This window comes from Bactrocera neohumeralis, chromosome 5 (genome assembly GCF_024586455.1).
Source record: "Bactrocera neohumeralis isolate Rockhampton chromosome 5, APGP_CSIRO_Bneo_wtdbg2-racon-allhic-juicebox.fasta_v2, whole genome shotgun sequence".
Classification (NCBI taxonomy): Eukaryota; Metazoa; Arthropoda; class Insecta; order Diptera; family Tephritidae; genus Bactrocera; species Bactrocera neohumeralis.
The window spans coordinates 19,646,722-19,666,511 of NC_065922.1; the positions used below are offsets into that span (position 1 = coordinate 19,646,722).

A 19,790-nucleotide genomic window follows, 5' to 3' on the forward strand; every position below is an offset into this window, starting at 1 on the left:
GGAACTAAATCAGGCGAATACGGTGGTTGCGGTACGATATTGGTTGCAAATTTGGCGAAAAACTCATGGAGAATCAATGCAGTATGCGACGGTGCATTATTGTTTTGCATAATTTCGGGCTCCTGTTACGAATAGCTTCGCGCAAATAACGCAAAATACTCAAATAGTATTCCTTGTTGGGAGTTTGGACGGTCGAAAAGAATTCGAGTGTACCTTCGATAATCGAAAACTGTCAAATAACTTGATTTTTGCTTTGAATTTTTTCGATTTCGGCTGACCTTTACTCAAATAGTATTCGGACGTTTGTCTTTGGGAAAGTAATCGTGGCTTTAATAATCTTTCAAAAGGGTTTTGGTCGATATTCCACGATGTTAGTAAGATCTCTGACTGTTAATCGTCGATTTTCAAACACCAGTTTCTTTATTTTATTGACGTGTAGATCATCAGTTGATGTTCATGGCCGTCCTAGACGTGGTTCGTGGTTAATTTGTATATTTTGACATATAAATTCGAACATTTGGTTCGTAAGATGACTTTTTAAAGACTACCGTTATTACTATCGTGAAGTATAGCAAGTAAAATTTTAATACTTTATCAAGCTCTTATTAGTATTTCGACCTTGAGGCACCTAGTCGATGATTTCCTTGTGAAAATCATCTACAATCATAACCTAATATTCTTTTAAAATCTCATTTCCAAAATATCAAGATCTATATAACCTAAATGATGAATAGTAACCTCTCTATATGTAGAGTATATTTTACCATAGGCTTACTTCACAGAAAATGAAAACAAACAGAAGGTATCAAGTGCTGCACTAAACATCAAGTCCATAAACCTTCTAGTGAACAGCCAAGCGGCAATGAAGCGGCTATCCGTAGCGCCAATACTAAGTCTCACTGCTGGGAACACAGAACCCCTAAGGTGATTTTAAGAATTCAGCGTCTTCAAGTGTTATTTAAAGCAATGAAACCTACTGGAACCCCTCAGGATTTGCAACTAGCAACACAGGACATACCACTAAGTTACTTTGGGGTAGTGTTAATTGTAGGTCTTCACTTCTAGATAAAAGGGATTCACCCTTAAGGTTCCATCTTCAGAAATTTCGAAAAATGGATGATGAGTTCCTGGGAACATTATCTTAGCGATTACCCAGCCTGTTGAGATGGATTATATTCCACGGCTTCAAAGCCCGCCTGCGGTCGAACGCTCCTGCGCCTCCCTTTTTAACCACACAACCAATGATTGTGATCTATTAAAGAAATCCTGTCATAATGAAACTGCTAAAGTAGATTGATCAAATTTAAAGGGTTTTTAGTAACAAAAAAAAAGGATTTTTATAAAAAATATGGTTAAGAACATATAAAAGTTCTCAAAAGGCTTCAAACGAGTGTCTAAAGAACTCGTTGATAAGATTTTTTTCCATTTATTTGCCAAGAATCCTTACAGCTCCTGTTAACTTAATTCTCCTTAAAGCTTTCGTCTTCATGCTTATTTTCTCAAGCACATGCACATTAAGCATAAATTTCCTTTCATCATTATTCCGTTTCACAGCAAATTTAATATACAAATTCGAGCACAAGCGTGATTTTGTCGGTGTTTGCGTGCCTATGTATATGTATGTGCCTGTGTGTGTATGTGTGTGTGTTGTCACTATTATTATGAAAATGCAAAATTCAATTTACATGCTTGTCCAGTCGATTTATTTCAATAATGTGTCCATTCAAAGCGCGCGCAAATACAATTCCAGGCCAACGCATAACAAAAACAACAACAAATGGTGTGCAAAAAAATAAATGGAAGAAAAGCTTCACTAATACTCGCCAGCAGCCCAACTAATCCGCCATCAACCCAAAGCAAAATCCACTCTACTCCCTTCACCATACAGACTTACACACACACACACACACACACACACACACCCACTCATACAGAGTGAGAGAAAGAGATAAATTTGTACGTGCAACGGTGCGACATTTCGTCAAGCCGTCGGTCAGCTCCGTAGATGAGCTGATAAGTTCGCAACCCACTCCAGCTCGAGCGCTCGCTTGGTGGACCATCCATGCAAAATTCATCACGTCTGCAGAGACGATTATGTCTGAAGGATTTAATGTGCGAATATGGAAGATGTCCGTCTCGCTGTTGGTAAACGCCAGTCGGCGACGAAGGTGGAGCACAAAAAGATGGCAAACTATATACATATATATATATATATAACTGTGTATGTTTGGAGATTGTGCCATGCAAAGTGCAAATGCTGGGTCGCTGTATTGAGCGTCACTACCTTCAGCTGAGAGGTTAAGCTGAGGTAAAAGGGGTAGTGTATAATATCATCTCGCAAGAGCTTGTGTGCTTGCGGGGTTGGGGCAGTGGACATAATCTAATGCAAAAAATGCATTTCAATGAAGTGACCGCTTGAATTGAGTTTCATTCGGTGTGCTGACCGTTTACGTGCGACCCCAACGTGCAGCATCGCCTCGGCGACACAATTCAGTTATTTATTCTATTCTATTTTACTTGATTCTATTTTATTTTTTCGTGTTTGCATTTTTCATCGGAAAAGTGCTATTTCATGTACCTGCTTCGCAAGTCAATTCAATAGCGATTCTTTAGCAAATGGCATTTTCGAATACTTATCAAGCATTTTGACATTTTTTCATCAGAAATTTGTATGGTTCAGCAAAAAAAATTATAAAATTGTATATAGTACTAATATAAACATATACTCTAACTAGTATGTATTCATATGGAATATGGATTTATTTCATTTTCGTATATAAATGGTATATATTTCATTTCTTTGTGTAATCCCCTTTCAACGCTTGGCCTAAGGAAAGCCTTGTTTTGGTGTTACAATGAGAGATTAGAGGATTCTTATGACACATTTTCTTTAATTTCTTTTTTCTTGAATATCGTCTTCAATTTCAACTCCATAACCTTAAATATTTTGAAGTTCCGATAGAAAATCCAAGTACCGATAGCAAATCTTTGTTGTTTTCGAAGTGCTGATTATTCAATGAAAGGCTCTCAACTGCAAACACTTCCTGATTAGTAGAGACAATCATAATTCCATAAACCAAAAAACAACTCGTCTAGCTCTTTCGCAATAACCTTTAGCGGTTACATGGGTTTCCACGAACAAGAAATGTATTTTTCCAATATTTTTTTTTCATACAAAAAATTAAATACGTTATTCAAACTTATTATTATTCCAGAGACACATATCTTACACAGATTTTGTGAAATTTTTGAAAGGAAATACTCAAAACTCGGCCATTACGAGATCATTTTCGGCATCTCCTCGTTAAAAAGGTGTCTCGCCGTTGACAGCAGAACTTCTTACAGCATCATCAGAGTAAGAAGAAAAATATACATGTTTTAATTAAGACCATAAACTAGGTTATGGAGGAAAGAAAAACAGAAACAGTAAAGATTCTAGTTTTGGCAGTCAAAAAAATGCAGCTTTCGGTGAAGATTTCTCAACGTTTTTTTGTTTTAAATAGTTGTAATTGAGCAACAAAAAAGCTTTCGTTCAAGACCTTGTAAATTATGTCTCGAAGACATGTATAAATTTTATTAAGATCGGTTGAGTAGTCCGAGAGAAATCTTGACAACCGACTATGTCTCGAAAACCTGTATAAATTTTTTTGAAGACTGGTTCAGTAGTTTGACAGAAATCTTGAGAACCCACTTTGAAAAGAAAGTTTCGAGAAAAACACGTTTAAGTTTTAAAAATTTATAGTATAGATCGATATATAAGATCGTTTCAGATCTGTTGAGTTCTTCGAAAGGAATCTTGACAACGGACTTTGAAAAGATATTTTCGAGAAAACGCGTTTAAAGTTTTAAGTGGTTATAGTATAGCTGACCTCAAGCACGCAACTTTTCAAGTCGTATCTTCGAAACTATTACTCAGATCAACTTGAGCATTAAGGATAACGTTCTAGAGATGTTATAGAATTGAAAAACATAAGAAAAACGCGATTTTTTGAAGCGGCGAAACCCATGTAAACCCTTAGCGGGCAGTGTGACAGCCTAAAACGAAATTTTATTATTTTATCAATTTTTCTATAGTATTGCGGGTATAGTTATACTAATGCTTTAAGGTTAGACATAATAATTTTTGAAAAAAAAAATTATGAATATTTTTCGAGTAACAAGCGATTTCCGACAGCGCTAAACAAGGGTCCATCACAGCTGCAGTGATTCAGGCCTTCTACGTGGCTGAAACGTAAAAAGACATTATTTACTATAATTGAATATATTGTCCTTACAATGACATCCGGTTGAAAAACGATCGAAAATTGCCAAAATGACGGCGTTTTCAAAGAACTGATAGATCATTGTGGTGTCTCCTAGCATCTTGGTTAGTTTCACAAGATCTGCTGTCACCATATAACTTCATGGTTGTAAAATATACAGATATTAAAGTAGGAGTACAAAATTACGGTAAGGTAAATGATGCCGTTCAAGCTCTTCTCACGAATCCGACGATCGTCGTCATTCAACGTCCTTCTTCATCATGTTCTTTGAAAACATTTTCAAAAACTTTATTCATCATTCTCATTGAAAGCAATTTCATAAACCTTCTTGACAATGTTTATTACATTTTGTTTGTTTATGTATAAGAATATGGTGGAGATAAGGACAAAAATGTTCTGATACGTCAGTAAAATGAGCCTTGGACTGGGTTCCAACGAAAGAATAGTGAATACGTTAGCCCTCCAAGCAATATTAATAAACCAAAAACAATATAGTTCGTTGGCACCTCGTGCTGACATAACTTCGCAAGGCCGAGAGGAACTTCAAAGACATGTTATGTTGGCCTCTGAATCAAATAGACTAGCGGTAGTGTCATATAGGAAGAAGGGTATGTTCTATAATCAGCTGAAAGAGTTATATATAGTACATAAGTAGAAGATTTGGAAATTTATTAAACCAATCCCAGATACTACACCTCATCAAACGAAAAAGTAAGCTTTTAATCCGCATCAAACCTTTAAGAATACTTAACTAACCTACCTTAATATTACAACAACAAATAAAATTATCTTAAACAGATTTTTGGCAACTTGAAACCTGAAAGCCAAATACTAAAAAAAAACGAATTTCGAAAATCACATAAAAATACAAGATCTTCCAAGTCGATAAAAGTACTAACTCCCTTAACTTTACACGCTTGTTGCTGACTTCTTTTACAAAAACAATCAAGATATAACAAACTGCAATCTATAACACGGCTTTGTCGAACAAACTGTCAACCAAAAACGAAATAGTGCAAAACTAAAGGGAAGCCAGCGAACTTTTGCGAGTTATTGAAAGAAAAGTGAAGTTACTGCGACTCTCTCTTCACGCTGTAAAGGTCGGCGGGACCAAAGCTGCAGGCAATGCGCGGACGAGTAGCAAGCGAGTTCCAGCAGCGACGAACTCACACACAAATAGCAGTTAAGGAAAACGCTGAAGTCAAACACCTAGAAAGTCCAAACTCTAGATATCCACACCCTGCGCTGTTGACTCGAACAATTGTAAGTTTTTCTTCCTCTCTTCCTCAGCCAAGTTGATATTAAGTTGGCGACGGCAAAAGCTCATAGCGTGTGCTAAGGAATACAAAGCAACAAATGTTGGTGAAGGCCAAAGTGATGCGAACTCGGGAGGGTAGAGTTGGAGATTTGGGCGCGTTGGAAGACAATGAAAAGCGAGGAAGTTTCTGCAAGACTGACACACACACAAATTCATATCCAAAAGCAGTAAAGGAATCAAACACGCGTTGAGGGGGCGGGGGTGTACGCTTTTCGTTGAGTGAATGAAAATAATTTTATTCGGTTAGAAGTGAAACTATGCCAAGAATGTGCAATTAGTGAACGACGACGACGGCGACGCCAACGTCACGACCAAAACAGACAATGTGGAAGACGCAGAGGTCAGAGCCGGCGCATGAAGAACGCATTAGTCGAGAAGGGCGCTGCAGCCTGGTTAAGGCAAGTCAACGCGCAACTTTGCTTGCTGAGGCAGGGAGGGCAAGTGTTGTACGCGCAGCGCAAGAGTTCAGACAGCATCCACAGCGAAGCATTAACAGCACCAAACAGAAGACAATGACTGAGAGCTACCACGGCGAAGAAGCAAAGTGCCACAACAACAACAACGGCAGCAAACTTGAACTGAACTTTTGCGAAAACATAGAAAATTATAGTGAAAACAATAGAATTGAAGGGCGCAGTGAGCTCAAGCAGCGTGCTGAGGTGACAGGACGAAGGCGGCCGTTGAAAGACAACAGCAGTCGGCAAGTGGCAAACAGCGGCGGCAAGCCAAGTGAAACAGTAAAGGGCGTAAAATAAAAGGGGGCGCAAGCATAGTGTTCACCACAGTGCATTGTTGTTGTATTTGCGTTTGTGTCCCTGCCTGGCTGACGCAATGTCGCTCTCTGTGTCTGTTCCTGTGTCTCTCTGTGTGCCTGTCCCTCCGTCTGTCTGTCTTCTGTCATTATTTTATTTATTATTATATGAGCGCGCGCCTTGTTGCTCCACTACTCGCTTGTTGCTATTGTTGTTGCTGCTGCTGCTGCTGGTCGTTAGTGAATTGTGTAATATTGCGAGCTATGAATATTTTCGTTTACCCAAAGCTCGGAGTTCTCACCCCTCCAGTGTGTTTGCGCTTCACTTTGTCTCTTTGTTGGTGCAAATTAATTTTGATTAAATTTATATTTGTTGCTGATGTCTACATATATACGTATAAATGTACATACATATATACACGCTTAAATGTGACTTCTGTTTAGGGTTGGTGGGCGTGACGTAGCGGCAAGTGCGCGGTGTCAAATTCGGTTCGCTATTACATTATGCAAATACGCGAATATAGTGCAAAGGATGCCGTTATTTAGGGAAATGTTTAACCATAGTCAAGGAGATATTTAAATATAGATACATATCTTTATATATAAAAATTACATGCCACGTTGTTTGTCCGCGATGGACCCCTAAACTACTGAACCGATTTTAGTAAACTTTAGCACAATGTGTCCAGTTCGAACCAACTTAGAAGATAGGATAGTAAAAAAAATTCATAAATAAAAAATACAGTGAAATCTCTATTAAATGGACGCTCTATTAAGCGGACATCTCCATTAACCATGCAAATTGTTGATGTGTATTAAGCTGCTCATTTGTTGGAACAGCCGATATCGAATCACTATAGCATATACATAGCTGCAATAAAAATTGGACGATCAAAATCTTCAAATCTATAAAAAACTTTTGTTGTTTCACGAGATATTCTCACAAAACTTAACATTATTATTCAAGGCAATGTCTATCTTTTCGAACATATTTTCGGTTGGGATCACTGTAGATCACAGGCTCTTTTGTATTATATTGACACTGCTGCAATCTATACTTCAATTGAAAAAACGACATTGCATTACCTCACGAATAAGTCTCTTTAATATAATATCTCAAGAAACACTGGGTTATAGATTGAAGTTTTATTTTATGGAGAGTCCAAGTCATAAGAAATAAAAAAGGCCTAAAATCTCAGCCGTGCACGGCAGGTCTGACACCGGGTCGCAGGGTGACTCCACACTGAACTGAATTTTCAGTTCTACCTGCCTTTAAGTTTAAACCACAGCCACAAAGAACCTCCAAAAAGGTCAAACCTTGTAAGCAGATTGGAGTGAACTCCAAGGGCTTACAGCTCCCGTGGTACCAAATTTAAGTCTCCAGCAAGATCTTGTAGCTTTTTCTACCATTCTACCAGTTGAGCACCCATCAAACTCAATGACTGGTGACATTTGTCGCTTGAACTTCAAATGTATTTTCATTAGAAGGAATCTCATTCAAAGTCTATAATATCAGTACAAGCTGAGTATTATAGATACTACTTGTATTTCTGACAAGTCTATGCTGATATTTCGAGGCAAGGCAAATAAAAAACTGGATTTTAGGCGCCTCTTACGACAGCCACACCTTTTCAGGTAAAACAGTACAGTCGAACCCGAGGAAACATTGGTATGGTTTTGAAAAAGGCAGTTTCGAGAAAAACGAATTTAAAATTTATGTTCCGACCGACCAGTTTGGCTTCCAGATCAGCAAAACACTTACATATATAATATCTCCGAAAATAATTTGAATTTGGAAAAATGCTTTTGTAGACATATTCTTAAATCGTTAGGCTTCGAAAATATACAAAAAACAATTACTTTTCTTTTATTCTTAACAAGAACAGCCCCTTAAACTTATATTTGCCATCATGGATTCAATAATTCTCTGCTCCCTGTCCTTTGGCCCTTCTTTAAAAACATATTGCTATAAAACCAATGACAAAGATAACAACTTGAACAACTGCTGGTATAGTCTGTTCGATTCGCCACTGGCTAATGTATGGCGAATCGCAGATAGCTATCACAATTATTTTGGCTTCTTTATTCGGTTTAGAATTTAAAAATCTTCTGCATCAACATAACAAAGAATGTAAGAGTTCTCAAATTACTAATTTTTTAACTTAATATTTATATATAAATATAAATGTGTGGTCAATATAGCTCATCATTGTTGGCGAAGGGTTAAGAGATTTTTGTAGCTTGTCCAATTGAAGTTAAGATGATCATTGCTTTGTAGATATTCTTGGCTGACTTGTCTTATCTAGTTGCAATCCTTTGGAGTCATTTTGGTTTCATATATGTTTTTAGGAGGTAGTCGCCTAAATTTATGATATTCCATATTCCGAAGCTGGAAATTTAAATAAAAAAGTCTCAACTTTTTTGCTCATAGCAGTATATATATAGAAATAGAAAATAACTATACATATACATACATATATATAGAAATAGTTTCGGAAATTCTCTTATATCTCCAAGCACATAAAAATAATCAAAAAAGACTTGTCAGTCAAATAAACACATAAAATTAATTTAACGAAACCAGCAGCTAATTTTTCTCATAAAATTAATTACAGAAAACCAACAAATAGTTATTAACGCGCATAATTTCCGAGGTCACTGTCATTGAAATTAATTTCATTTTACTATGTAATATACCAAATACTAAGACATTAGGTTAGCTAAAATGTACTAACTTAAGTCTTAGACACCCACCAAAAACTCCAAATTGCTTAAACATACTCATTTATTAAAGAGAAAGAGCGAAAAGTAATAAAAAAAAGTAGAAAAAACTCGATTGCCATCATTAAGCTACTCAAATAAACAAAGTATTTGCCAAAATAAGCTCAGTAAATATTTAATACACTAATTCTTATAAACGAGTGCAGACTATAGCAATATATAGTATATAGTACTAACATAATATATTTGTATCTGTGACAATATCTAGCGGGCGATTTAGAATCAAGCCGCAAGCCTCATACAATTATTAAATGTTCTACAGCAAGACTCCAGCCTAGTGTGCCATCACTCTCGTCTACTTCTTATTAAGATTTATTTTATATGGCGAATACTCGCACAAAATGTACTGATTTCATCTGAATTTCATAGTTAATTTCCTGTAATTTATTTCATTAATGTCGCTCATTATGTATTCAATCTTTCCTCGCACAATTTCCTTAGTAGTTTTTCACGTTTTTCGCTTTCTTTCTTTTTTTCCGTTTTGCAGGCCGAAATGAACTCATCGCTCGTTATATCAAGCTACGCACAGGCAAGACGAGAACAAGAAAGCAAGTCAGCTCGCACATACAGGTGCTGGCCAGACGGAAATTGCGTGAGATTCAGGCGAAAATCAAAGTCGTAAGTAAAATAATAATGCTTCTTGTTACATAATTTTGTTTAGAAAAAGATTTGGTTTGCTTTAAAACTGTTTAAAAGTTTCCTATTTTCTATGTTATTATTTTGTTTGGAATATTTTGACTGTGGCTTTTGTCAACCAAATTCATTTCGAACTTCCTTATTTTAAATGTATTTTAAGTATTTTTATTTTTTTTTTTTTTTTTTTTGAATTTGATTATGAAAAGCAAGGTTTATCTGATGTCCTTGAAGTGTTTATGAAATATAAAAAAATTAAAACAAAATTAATTTAAGTGTTAACTTATAAGATATGCTTTTATACTGGATAAGATTTAGCTAAAAATTTTATTTGAAAAGAAAACCATTTACTTCGTAAATTAAATCATAAAGATTGATATTTAGGCATCATTAAGGGTTAGAAATTTTTTATACACTGTGAGAAACAGTGCATAATTCAACTTGCTGAGTAAAAAGTTTGAGTTTTTTTCGCATTTTCGAACTCATCAAAATTCGCATACAAATACATCACAGTCATAAATTACACTCATTTTTTTAATTAACTTTTTTTTTAATATTTTTTTTTAATTTCTTTTTTATTTATTTATTTCTTTTTTTAATTTTTTTCCAATTTATTTGTTTTACTTTTTTTGCGAGTTTTCAAGCGCTAACAAGCACCTAGAAGCTTTAATCAAGCACCATAACGCTTCAAGTTTTGTGCGGTGAGACTTTATTTGCTGACGTCACTTTAGCGTAGGGTTTCCGAATTCTATTTTACAATGGGTATGGTTTTACAGTTCTTTCATGGCTGGTTCAGTTCTTCTATGGCTTGCTTTAAACCATATTTCAATTGTCAGAAACCGAACTTAAAGGATAATAGCTTTTATCAAAATTTTTTGGCACTCAATGGATCAGGAGAGATCTGTATAGACGTCGAAGTCATAAATCAACACGAGCAATGGCTATTTTATGGAAATTTTTACAAAATAATTTAAAACGATATATTTTAAAAATTATTTCAATCAATGTATTCTTCCAATTCCTGATCCATATTACAGTAAAGTACGCTTGAAAAGTGAGGTTGGGCACATAAAAAAATTGCAAATGCTGCTCTAAAGCCGCAGAGCACAAAAATTTTGACCTTACGTGTTCGAACACGCTATATAAAAATTAGTTTACTAAGTAATACAAATAAACAATATTTTTTTTTATTTTTTAAAATGCTACTGACACGAACACAAAAATCTGTAGCTTACCCTGTATAAAAATTGGGTTGCAAAATAATATACAAAAAATTATATTATGAAAATTTTATTTAAAAAAAATAAGGTTTTTTTTTATTAATTTTTTAACATTTTTAAAATCATGTATTTTCATCAATCTTTTATATAACACAGTCAAATACACCAGTACATAGCATCTATCTGTCATGCATTTAAAGAAATACTTCAGTTTTATTTATACATCATTTTATTTGAATTCAAAGCACTGCAATAGAATGTATGGCGTATTCTCAAAGTAATTTTTAGAAAAGAAAAGTAAAGCAACAACAAAAGCAAACGACTATTTCGGAATGAAATGCAAGTAACGGCAAATAAAGTGCTACAGTTTTATTTTAATTCCAAAGAGTTGTGCTGACAAAGTAACGAGAAAGTGTCTTTTAGTACATATGAATTGTATGTATGTTTGTATGTTTGTATATATGATTAGGGTGTATGCTAAGTGTTTCGCCTTCTTTTCTTGACATACACGAGTCAAGCGATTTTTATGCATTTTTTTGATGATGATGATTGTAAAAAATATTCAATTTATATTTTTTTTCAATAAAAGATATTAAATTTATATTTTTTTATAACAAATATGAAATTTATTTTTTTATCAAAAAATGTTAATCTCAAAGATCTAATATTATTTTCTATTAATTTGATGATCGTAAAAACTATTACTTAATATTAAAGTATTTATTTTTTAATAATATTAAATTTCTTTTTTTTACAAAAATATTAAATTTTTTTTTAATAAAAAATATTAATATTTTTAATTTTTCGTTCAGTAAATTTAAACACATATTTTAATAAAAATGTCTTTTCTTTGTTTGCTTATTTTCGGCTGAACAGTGATTTATTTCAAACAATATTTTTTTTTCAAATTTTTTTTCCTGAACACAAATTATAGTAATTTCGCTTATAAAAATAGTGTTTATCATTTGAAAATTAAATACAATATAAATAAAACAAAAAAATTCTTACTTTCTTATTTCTTTTTTCGTAATTTTTTTTTAATAAAAAAGCATTTACAATATTTTCTAGAAAGCTTTGTTTAAAAATATCAAATAAACCACTATTAAAAAAAATAAATTTTGAATAAAAACAATACGTTTACAATATTTTTTAAAAAGTTTTAATTAATGTAAAACAGTATTTGTTGAAAAAAAGAGGTGTAGAAAATATTTAATAAACAATTCAAGAAAATAAATGTTTCGAAAAAAACGTTTAAAATTTTTCTATAAATATTTAATTAAAAAATCTAAAACTTAAAAAAAAATACAATTAAAAAAAAATACATATTATAATAATAGATCTTTGAGATTAAATTTTTTTAAAAAATATAAATTTATTAAAAATAATAAATTCTATAAATATTTAATTAAAAAATCTAAAACTTAAGAGAAATACAATTTAAAAAAATATATATTTTTACATTTGAAGAAATACAAATACATATATATTTTCTTTAAGAAATAATTTGCTTTAAATATTTTCATGAAAATTTTAACTAAAAAATATTAAAAATGATAAAAAAAAATTTACAATTTAAGGAAATATATTTTTTCTCAAAAAATTATATGTATGTTTAAAAACTTTTCATAAAAATTTGATTTAAAAAGTAATAAAAATGGTAAATAAATGTACAATTTAAAAAAATATGTGTTTTCAATTAAAACTAATACATTATATTTTGGAAAAATACGTCTACAATTTCTGAAAAAATTTAAAAAACTAAAAAATCGAAAATTTTGCAGTTTTATTTATATTTTCGATTTTTAATAAAAATAATATGTCAAAATATTTTCATGAAAATTTTAATGAAAAAATAATAAAAACTATAAAAATATACAATTTAAGAAAATATATATTTTGAATAAAACCAGACACATTAACCATTTTTTTCTAAAAAATTTTAACAAAAAAATAAAAGTTACAATTAAAAAAAATATAAGTTCAAAACAGTTCTTGGATGATTTTTTTTATAATAATATTTATTCAAAATATAAAGTTATTCTTTTTGGATCATCACAATATATTTTTTAATAAAAAAAAAAATTCTATTTGGATCATCACAATATATTTTTTTAATAAAAAAAAAAATTCTAACATAATTCAAATAAATTTTTTGTAAAAATATTCAATCGTTTGCTTGGTTTAGTTTTAGTTTTTTTAATTAAATTCATTTTAAACACGATTTTTTTTTATTGTCTAAAACTTTATATGAAATAATATACTCTGCATTTTGATCCAATACCTTTTGCCATCTCCTGGGAAAACATAGATTCCCCACGCGCATAAAATTTGTGATCCTTGCAGCCAAAAAACTGGTACAAATGGTCCTGATTTGAGGTGAAGGCTCGCCCAACTAAAAATGTTTAATTTTTGCTTACACTGGAACAAGTAATAGTCAAGCTTATATGAGGTCCCGCATTATGCTGGTGGAACACTGCATTTTTTATATTGATCAATTCTGGCCTCCTCTGTTTGAGTACATCACTCAATTTTGTCCAGCTGATCACTTTATTTGACGTTTGATAAGCAAATCACAGTCGTTAATGTGACGAATTCTGTACGAACATCAAGCACCCAAAAAATAAAGCTTCGAAATTAACCTTAGATGTTTCATGTACTTAGGAACGGTCGCGTTAGATAAATTTAATTGCTGACCAAGCAATCTCTGGAGTTGTGATTCGACGCTTTCCATCGACCAACGACTTTATTTTATCCACATCTGCTTCAAGCGTCCTGCCAGGATGTGGTGCATCCTCAAGATTGGCGCATCGGTCAACATATATTCTCCGTTCTTCTCCGTCACATAATATTCGCCTTGCTTGAACCGCATTTTTAGCCTTTTGATAGTAAAATATGCCGAAAATTCTGTTTTCAATCTTCCAACTTCTTCGAATTTAAGAAAATTGTTTGCCTTACTATATCAGCTGTTCAGATATATGTACATATAACCGTAAAGCCGTTCAGCAGTTGTCATCAAACGAAATTACTTAGGGAACGACCCAATAGTTTAGCAACCACTCTGCTCAAAAGTAAAACTTGCAGAACCACCTTAATGTGCATGAATTTCAATTTCAACTTTACATACATATGTATGTATGTACATGAGAGTTGTCTACTCGCAAATGCATTCTAGGAAAATATCTATTTGCAAGCTGTATGCATACCCACATACATACTTATTTTGTTGTAAGTGCGTCTGTATGGCTGTGTGCGTGTTTCTCGTTAGAATTGACGTGTGTATATGTAGCTATGCATGCATGTGTGTGTTTCCGTTTGTCCATTTCACTTAAAAGTTACTTTGTGTCGGTCGGTCGTCGGTACCTACCTTTATATATACATACATACATACATGCAGAGAAGCAGACATACACACATACATGCTTAAAAGCACACATAGCCATCTCCATGTCCAAGTAAAAGGCAAAACTTTATAAAAATTACACGTTTTTGTGCCGTTTGTAGCATTTGAACGACTGCAAAGTTTTTGTTTGAGCTACATTTCCAATGTTATTGTTGCTGTTGTTACTGTTGTTGCTGCGCTTGTTGTCGTTTGTGTTATAAATTCGTCGCTGCCACACGTGACTGCATCGCATCTTAACTGAGACGAGACGAGACCACCCAGCAGGCGATTTGCCTGCACGCCACTCCCTCGGCCCTCTGCCGCCCCCGCTCATCGTCGAGTGACTTTGCGTTGCATTCTGCTTTGTGCTTTGTGTTTTGTCCTTTTCCATTTTTCGACTTTTCTATAATATATTTCTCATTTCAATTTTCTTCTTCTGCTTTTTTGTTAGTAATTTTTTTGTTTTTCGTTTTACTTTCTGGTTTTTGTTGTTTGTGCGTTGCATCGCACTTTGTAAAGTGAAAATTCCATTGAAATCCTTTTTGTTGCACGCTGACCGTTTGTGTACCGTAAAATCGGTAACACAAAAAACAACAACAACAAAAAGCAGGAAAACACAATGCCATGCAGCAAGCAGCAGGCTGCAACAACAAATCATTGTACAAAAACAAAATTTATTTTTTATTTTTCTCTCTCTCTCTCTATTTTTCGTCTTCTCTAGCTTTGTTGGAAAGTTTATTTGATTTCAACAGTTGTTTTGCTGCTTTATGCGCTTTTGTTGTGGTTGTTGTTTTTAGTGTTGACTGACGATGACTTCTTTTGGCGCGGCACCAGAGTCAAGCTGCAGTTGCCATGTTTTTTTTTTACTTTTTTTATTTGTTATTTTTTTATTTTTATGCTTTAAGAAATTAAACTTTACTCGAAAATATATATTTCTAATGTCTCGGGTCTCCTCGTTTGCCGATGGGATATGCATATCATATACCGATGGATATGCAGTTGCCATATTTTTTTTCAAGTTTTTTATATATTTTTATTTTTTACTTTAAAAAGGTTTGTTTATGTTTCGGGTTTGCTCGTATACCGATGGGAGTTGCCATATTTTTTAAATTTCTTTATATTTTTAATTTTTTGCTTTAAGGCGGTTTTTTAATATTTCGAGGCTCTTGGTATACCGATGGTAGTTGCCATATTTTAATTTTTTTTTATTTTTAGTTTTTCTCTTTAAGGGATTTTTTAATGCCTCGGGCTTTTCGTATACTAATGGGAGTGGCCATATCATTTCTTTAATTTTTTTATTCTTAATTTTTAATTAATTCAATTTAAATATTTTTAATTTTTTACTTTAAGGGAGTTTTTAATACCTCGAGGCTCTTCGTATACCGCTGGGAGTTGCCATATATGTATATATTTTTTTTTAATTTTTTTTACAATTTTAATTTTTTACTTTAAGGGGTTTTTTAATGCCGGAGGTCTCCTCGTATACCGATGGGTGTTGTCATATTTTTTCTTTAATTTTTTTATATATATTTTTAATATCACTCTCTCAAGTCAACTCCTCGGTTCCCCAGGAGACATTCTTATAAATAACGACTGTTTATATGTTTGCTCACATCTTAACCTCAAACAGACACTATAACGCTACTTTTGGCTAGCAACTCTGCCTCCCATGCAACCGCCCATCAGCCACGCCCACCACGCTGACATCTGCATTAAGCTCGGCCAGCCGCATTGTCCACTTTAACTCTTTACGGCTCTTCCATTTTTCCTTTGTACTTTGTTTTCTTCCACTATGCGCTTGTTTTTCGCCTTATTCCTTTGGTATTTTATGGCCCATACATTGTGTCAAAAGGTCAAAGCGTCAAAAGCGAGCAAGCAAAATGGCAAAAATAAAAGCAACAACATTCAAAACAAAGCAAACGGCAACTACATTTGTCCAACTGTGTGGCAACAAAAGTCAAGAAAGAGAAAATGCATGAACATAGAAAGCCAGTGCCGGTGAATGAGGATGAGGAAGAGGAAGCAAAGCGCATATGGTAAAATGACTTTTTCAAAATAACTGTAATGTGAAAATGCCTTTTTGCTGCGCTGAAACAAAAGCCGTGAGGCAAAAGGCTCAAAGTTGGAATTTTTTGAACAACTTTTGCATTTATAATGATGGCGTGCAAATAGTAAACAAACAGCAAATAGCACAACAAAAACAACAACAAATACTTATGTATTTTATAATGAAAATTGTGCTTAACAAATAAAATCTACTTTTACACTCAAAATGCTACAAACAAAAAATGGCGCACACAAAGTGAAATGTTCTAAAGGCCGCCTCCGTTTGCTGCCTCTTCTGCCTCTTCCACTGCCGGCAGCATTATGTAGTATAGTTCTGGCTCTTTGCTGCTTACCTTTCGCAAAACGGTGTTTAATGGTCCAGTTGTAAAGGCTTTGTGAAACTAAAAGGATCTCAAAAGTGGGTTAAAGTGACCGAAGAATCGCCTGGCCGCTCGTTTTGTGTGACAGTCAAGTGGAAGAAGCGAGCGCGCAAGCGAGCGAATGTAAGAGAAATAGAATGAGTGTCAAAGAGCGCCTATAATATATGCTTTTCTATAAATATTATAAACGTGAAAAGCCGATTTTTCGTTGGTTAAAATTTTTATTCGAAACACTTCATGCAAAATACTTCTTCATGAGTAAATTTATGTCGAATTAAGCGCAATTGCATACTGAGCCGGAAGCAGAAAAATATACAGGTTTATTGAGCTTGCGGAAATTGTATAACACTTTTTTCAGGCCTAAAAGAGCTCAGGTTACAAGTTTTTATATTAACTTTGTGTTATAAGTTAGCTATAGGTTACCTGGAAGTTTGACTGGCAGTTAGTAATATTAAAAATCTAGTTTTGAAACATTTTTTAGCTCTCGTGTACAAATACCTTTAAATATATGATTTAAATGTTTCTTCAATTGACGAAAAAGGTTGATATCGCATTTTATTTTGGACCTATGAAACCAGAAAAAAATCCCTGTACATATAGTATATGCCCTGTCAAGACTATAAGGCGGTTGAGCGATCACTTCATTATTTTGGATGGCTGAAAACGTTTTTCATTGCTTTAAATTGTAAAACAATTATTGGTTTGGTCGCTTGTTTCAATCTTATAGACAGTTTTGCAACTCCGTGATTATTCTAGGAACCAAAAGATAATACCTACATATATGTGAAGTCACGACTTTATGTACCCTTATAGATCACTTCATTATTTTGGATAGTTTAAAACGATTTCCTTTCTTTAAATTGTGAAACAATTCTTGGTTCATCGCTTGTACCGGTCATATAGACTTTTTTGAAACTCCCTGATTGATCTTGTTCCGGTCTTCTAGACCATTTTGAAACTCTATGATTAATATTTCTGCTCCGATCAACTAAAGGCCAATAAGTGATCATGGTTGGAAACAATCATATTAAATTGACACTGGTAGTTAACCTTAGGTTAAGTATACCTGAAGTTCAACAGCTGGTTAATAACATATTCTAACAATAAATTCAAGTTTTAAAACCTTTGTAGCACGCTTATTAAATATGTGTTGGAAATGTTTGTTCAGTTGTCGAAAAGCGTTGACCCCACTTTTTATTTTTTTTATCTGTAATGTTAAGATGATATCCATGCATGCCAGGTCACCACTGTTTGACAGTTTACCGATCTTTAGAATGCACAGAAATTATGGTTTTCAATCAAAATATGAGAAAATCTCTGATTTTTCGCTTCTTTCGATGTTATGAACATATTTGAGGAACCTCGTTTAAATTTTCTGAACCATTCTCAGCTCCAGTCGGCTAAAAACTAACTAGACCTATAGATGGATCTAATGCCCAAGCATTCAATAATCTCACCGAGCTTAGATCCTTGCTGGTAGAACAATCGTTCTTGAACAAAATTAATCACCTAGAATTAAATTAGATTTAGGTTAGAATTAGGTTAGAATTCATAATATCTAAGTAACTAAATAGGAAGAATGCAAAAAGCGGCAACTTTGTTGGGAGTCTAAGATCTACAATTCACAAGATTATTTCACTAATGGAAAAGCCATAAAAGTTCATACAAATGCTCTCAATGGCTCAGAACTTGATTCTATAGCCTAAGCCTTCAACTAAAAACGACTTTACCGTTCCGAAGACAGTCGACGAGTCTACCTAACCATACTTCAGAAACGTTTTCTGCCATTATAATAATAGCAACCCCATGCTTACGTTGATAGAACAAGATAGGATCTATTGTTGAACCCTCCGTTAAGTCGGTCGAAGCCTCTAAACAGTCAGCTTTGATCTCACACTGGACAGAGTTAGTCTGAAGCACCTAATCTTATCACGGCACATATTTTGAAGGCAAATAAGTTTTCTCCCTATCATGATATCCCTTCATCTATCTTTAAAAAATCACAAGGTGTTAGCATCATTCCCTTGAAGTGTCTTTAAATCAGCTTTTTCTGTTATCCAACTTATTTCTAGTGTCAAGTGGAACATGTCAGCAATTTTTAACAAGATTTAACCTGTCAACAATCTTTATCAGGATTTAAATCAGTTATTTCAATTATCCGACTGATCCCTAAGGTTTTGAGAACCCTCTAGGCAATCTTTATCAGAATTTTAATCTCAGTCATCCAACTGATCGCTAAGGCCTAAATGAATCTCTAGACAACTTTTATCAGGATTTAATCAACTTGTTCAGTCATCCGACTAATCTTTAGGGTCTAGTGGAACCTGTCAGCAATCTTTTTCAGGTTTCAAATCGGGTTTCTCAGTTATCCGGCTGATCGCTAAAGTCTAGAGGTACCTCTAAGCAACCTTTAACAAGATTTAAATCAGCTTTTTCAGTCATGTGTCTGATCTTTTGGGTCTAGTGGACCCTTGCAGCAATCTCTATTAGCTTTCTGAGTCATCCCACTGATCGCTAGGGACTAAAAGAAATCGCTAACAGGACTTAAATAATCTTTTTCAGTCGTCCGATTTATCTTTGGGGCTTAGAGGAGCCTGTAAGCAATCTTTAGCAGGATTTAAATCAACTTGTTCAATCATTCGACTGATCGAAATAATTTTAACTTCATGCAAGCCCGCCAGTCTTAATTTCAAATACTAAATTCGAAGAGGAATAAGGAAATGGAGAGATATTCCTTAGTGCTAAATCTTTTTAAAAGGATTTTTTTTATATAACTAGATTTTTTCTTTTCTGGCAAGAATCCTTTGTCAACCCACAACTATTTTACTGTACACTGAAGGACACTGCCGCAAGTATATTATATTCTCGCTTGATGCTTTTGCTTGACTAGCGGTGCAATATGTGGAAATGCGTTTTATGGGTTCCTTTTAATTTTTTCTCTATTTTTTGTCATACGAAATTCCTCAACGTTTTCTGGGTCACTTTGTAGTGGAACAGTATGTGCTTAGATGCTGCGTGGT

At 33.6% G+C, this 19,790-nt stretch overlaps 1 protein-coding gene across 10 annotated transcripts in view; it reads left to right on the top strand.

Moving 5' to 3' along the window:
• LOC126759686 (protein scalloped) overlaps positions 1-19,790 on the top strand; it is a 334,443-nt gene that overhangs the window by 310,013 nt on the left and 4,640 nt on the right. For all 10 annotated transcript variants that reach the window (XM_050474699.1, XM_050474696.1, XM_050474697.1 and 7 more), the window contains one exon: positions 9,600-9,730. In XM_050474699.1, the coding sequence (XP_050330656.1) occupies positions 9,600-9,730 (131 nt within the window). The remainder of the gene's footprint in view (positions 1-9,599; positions 9,731-19,790) is intronic.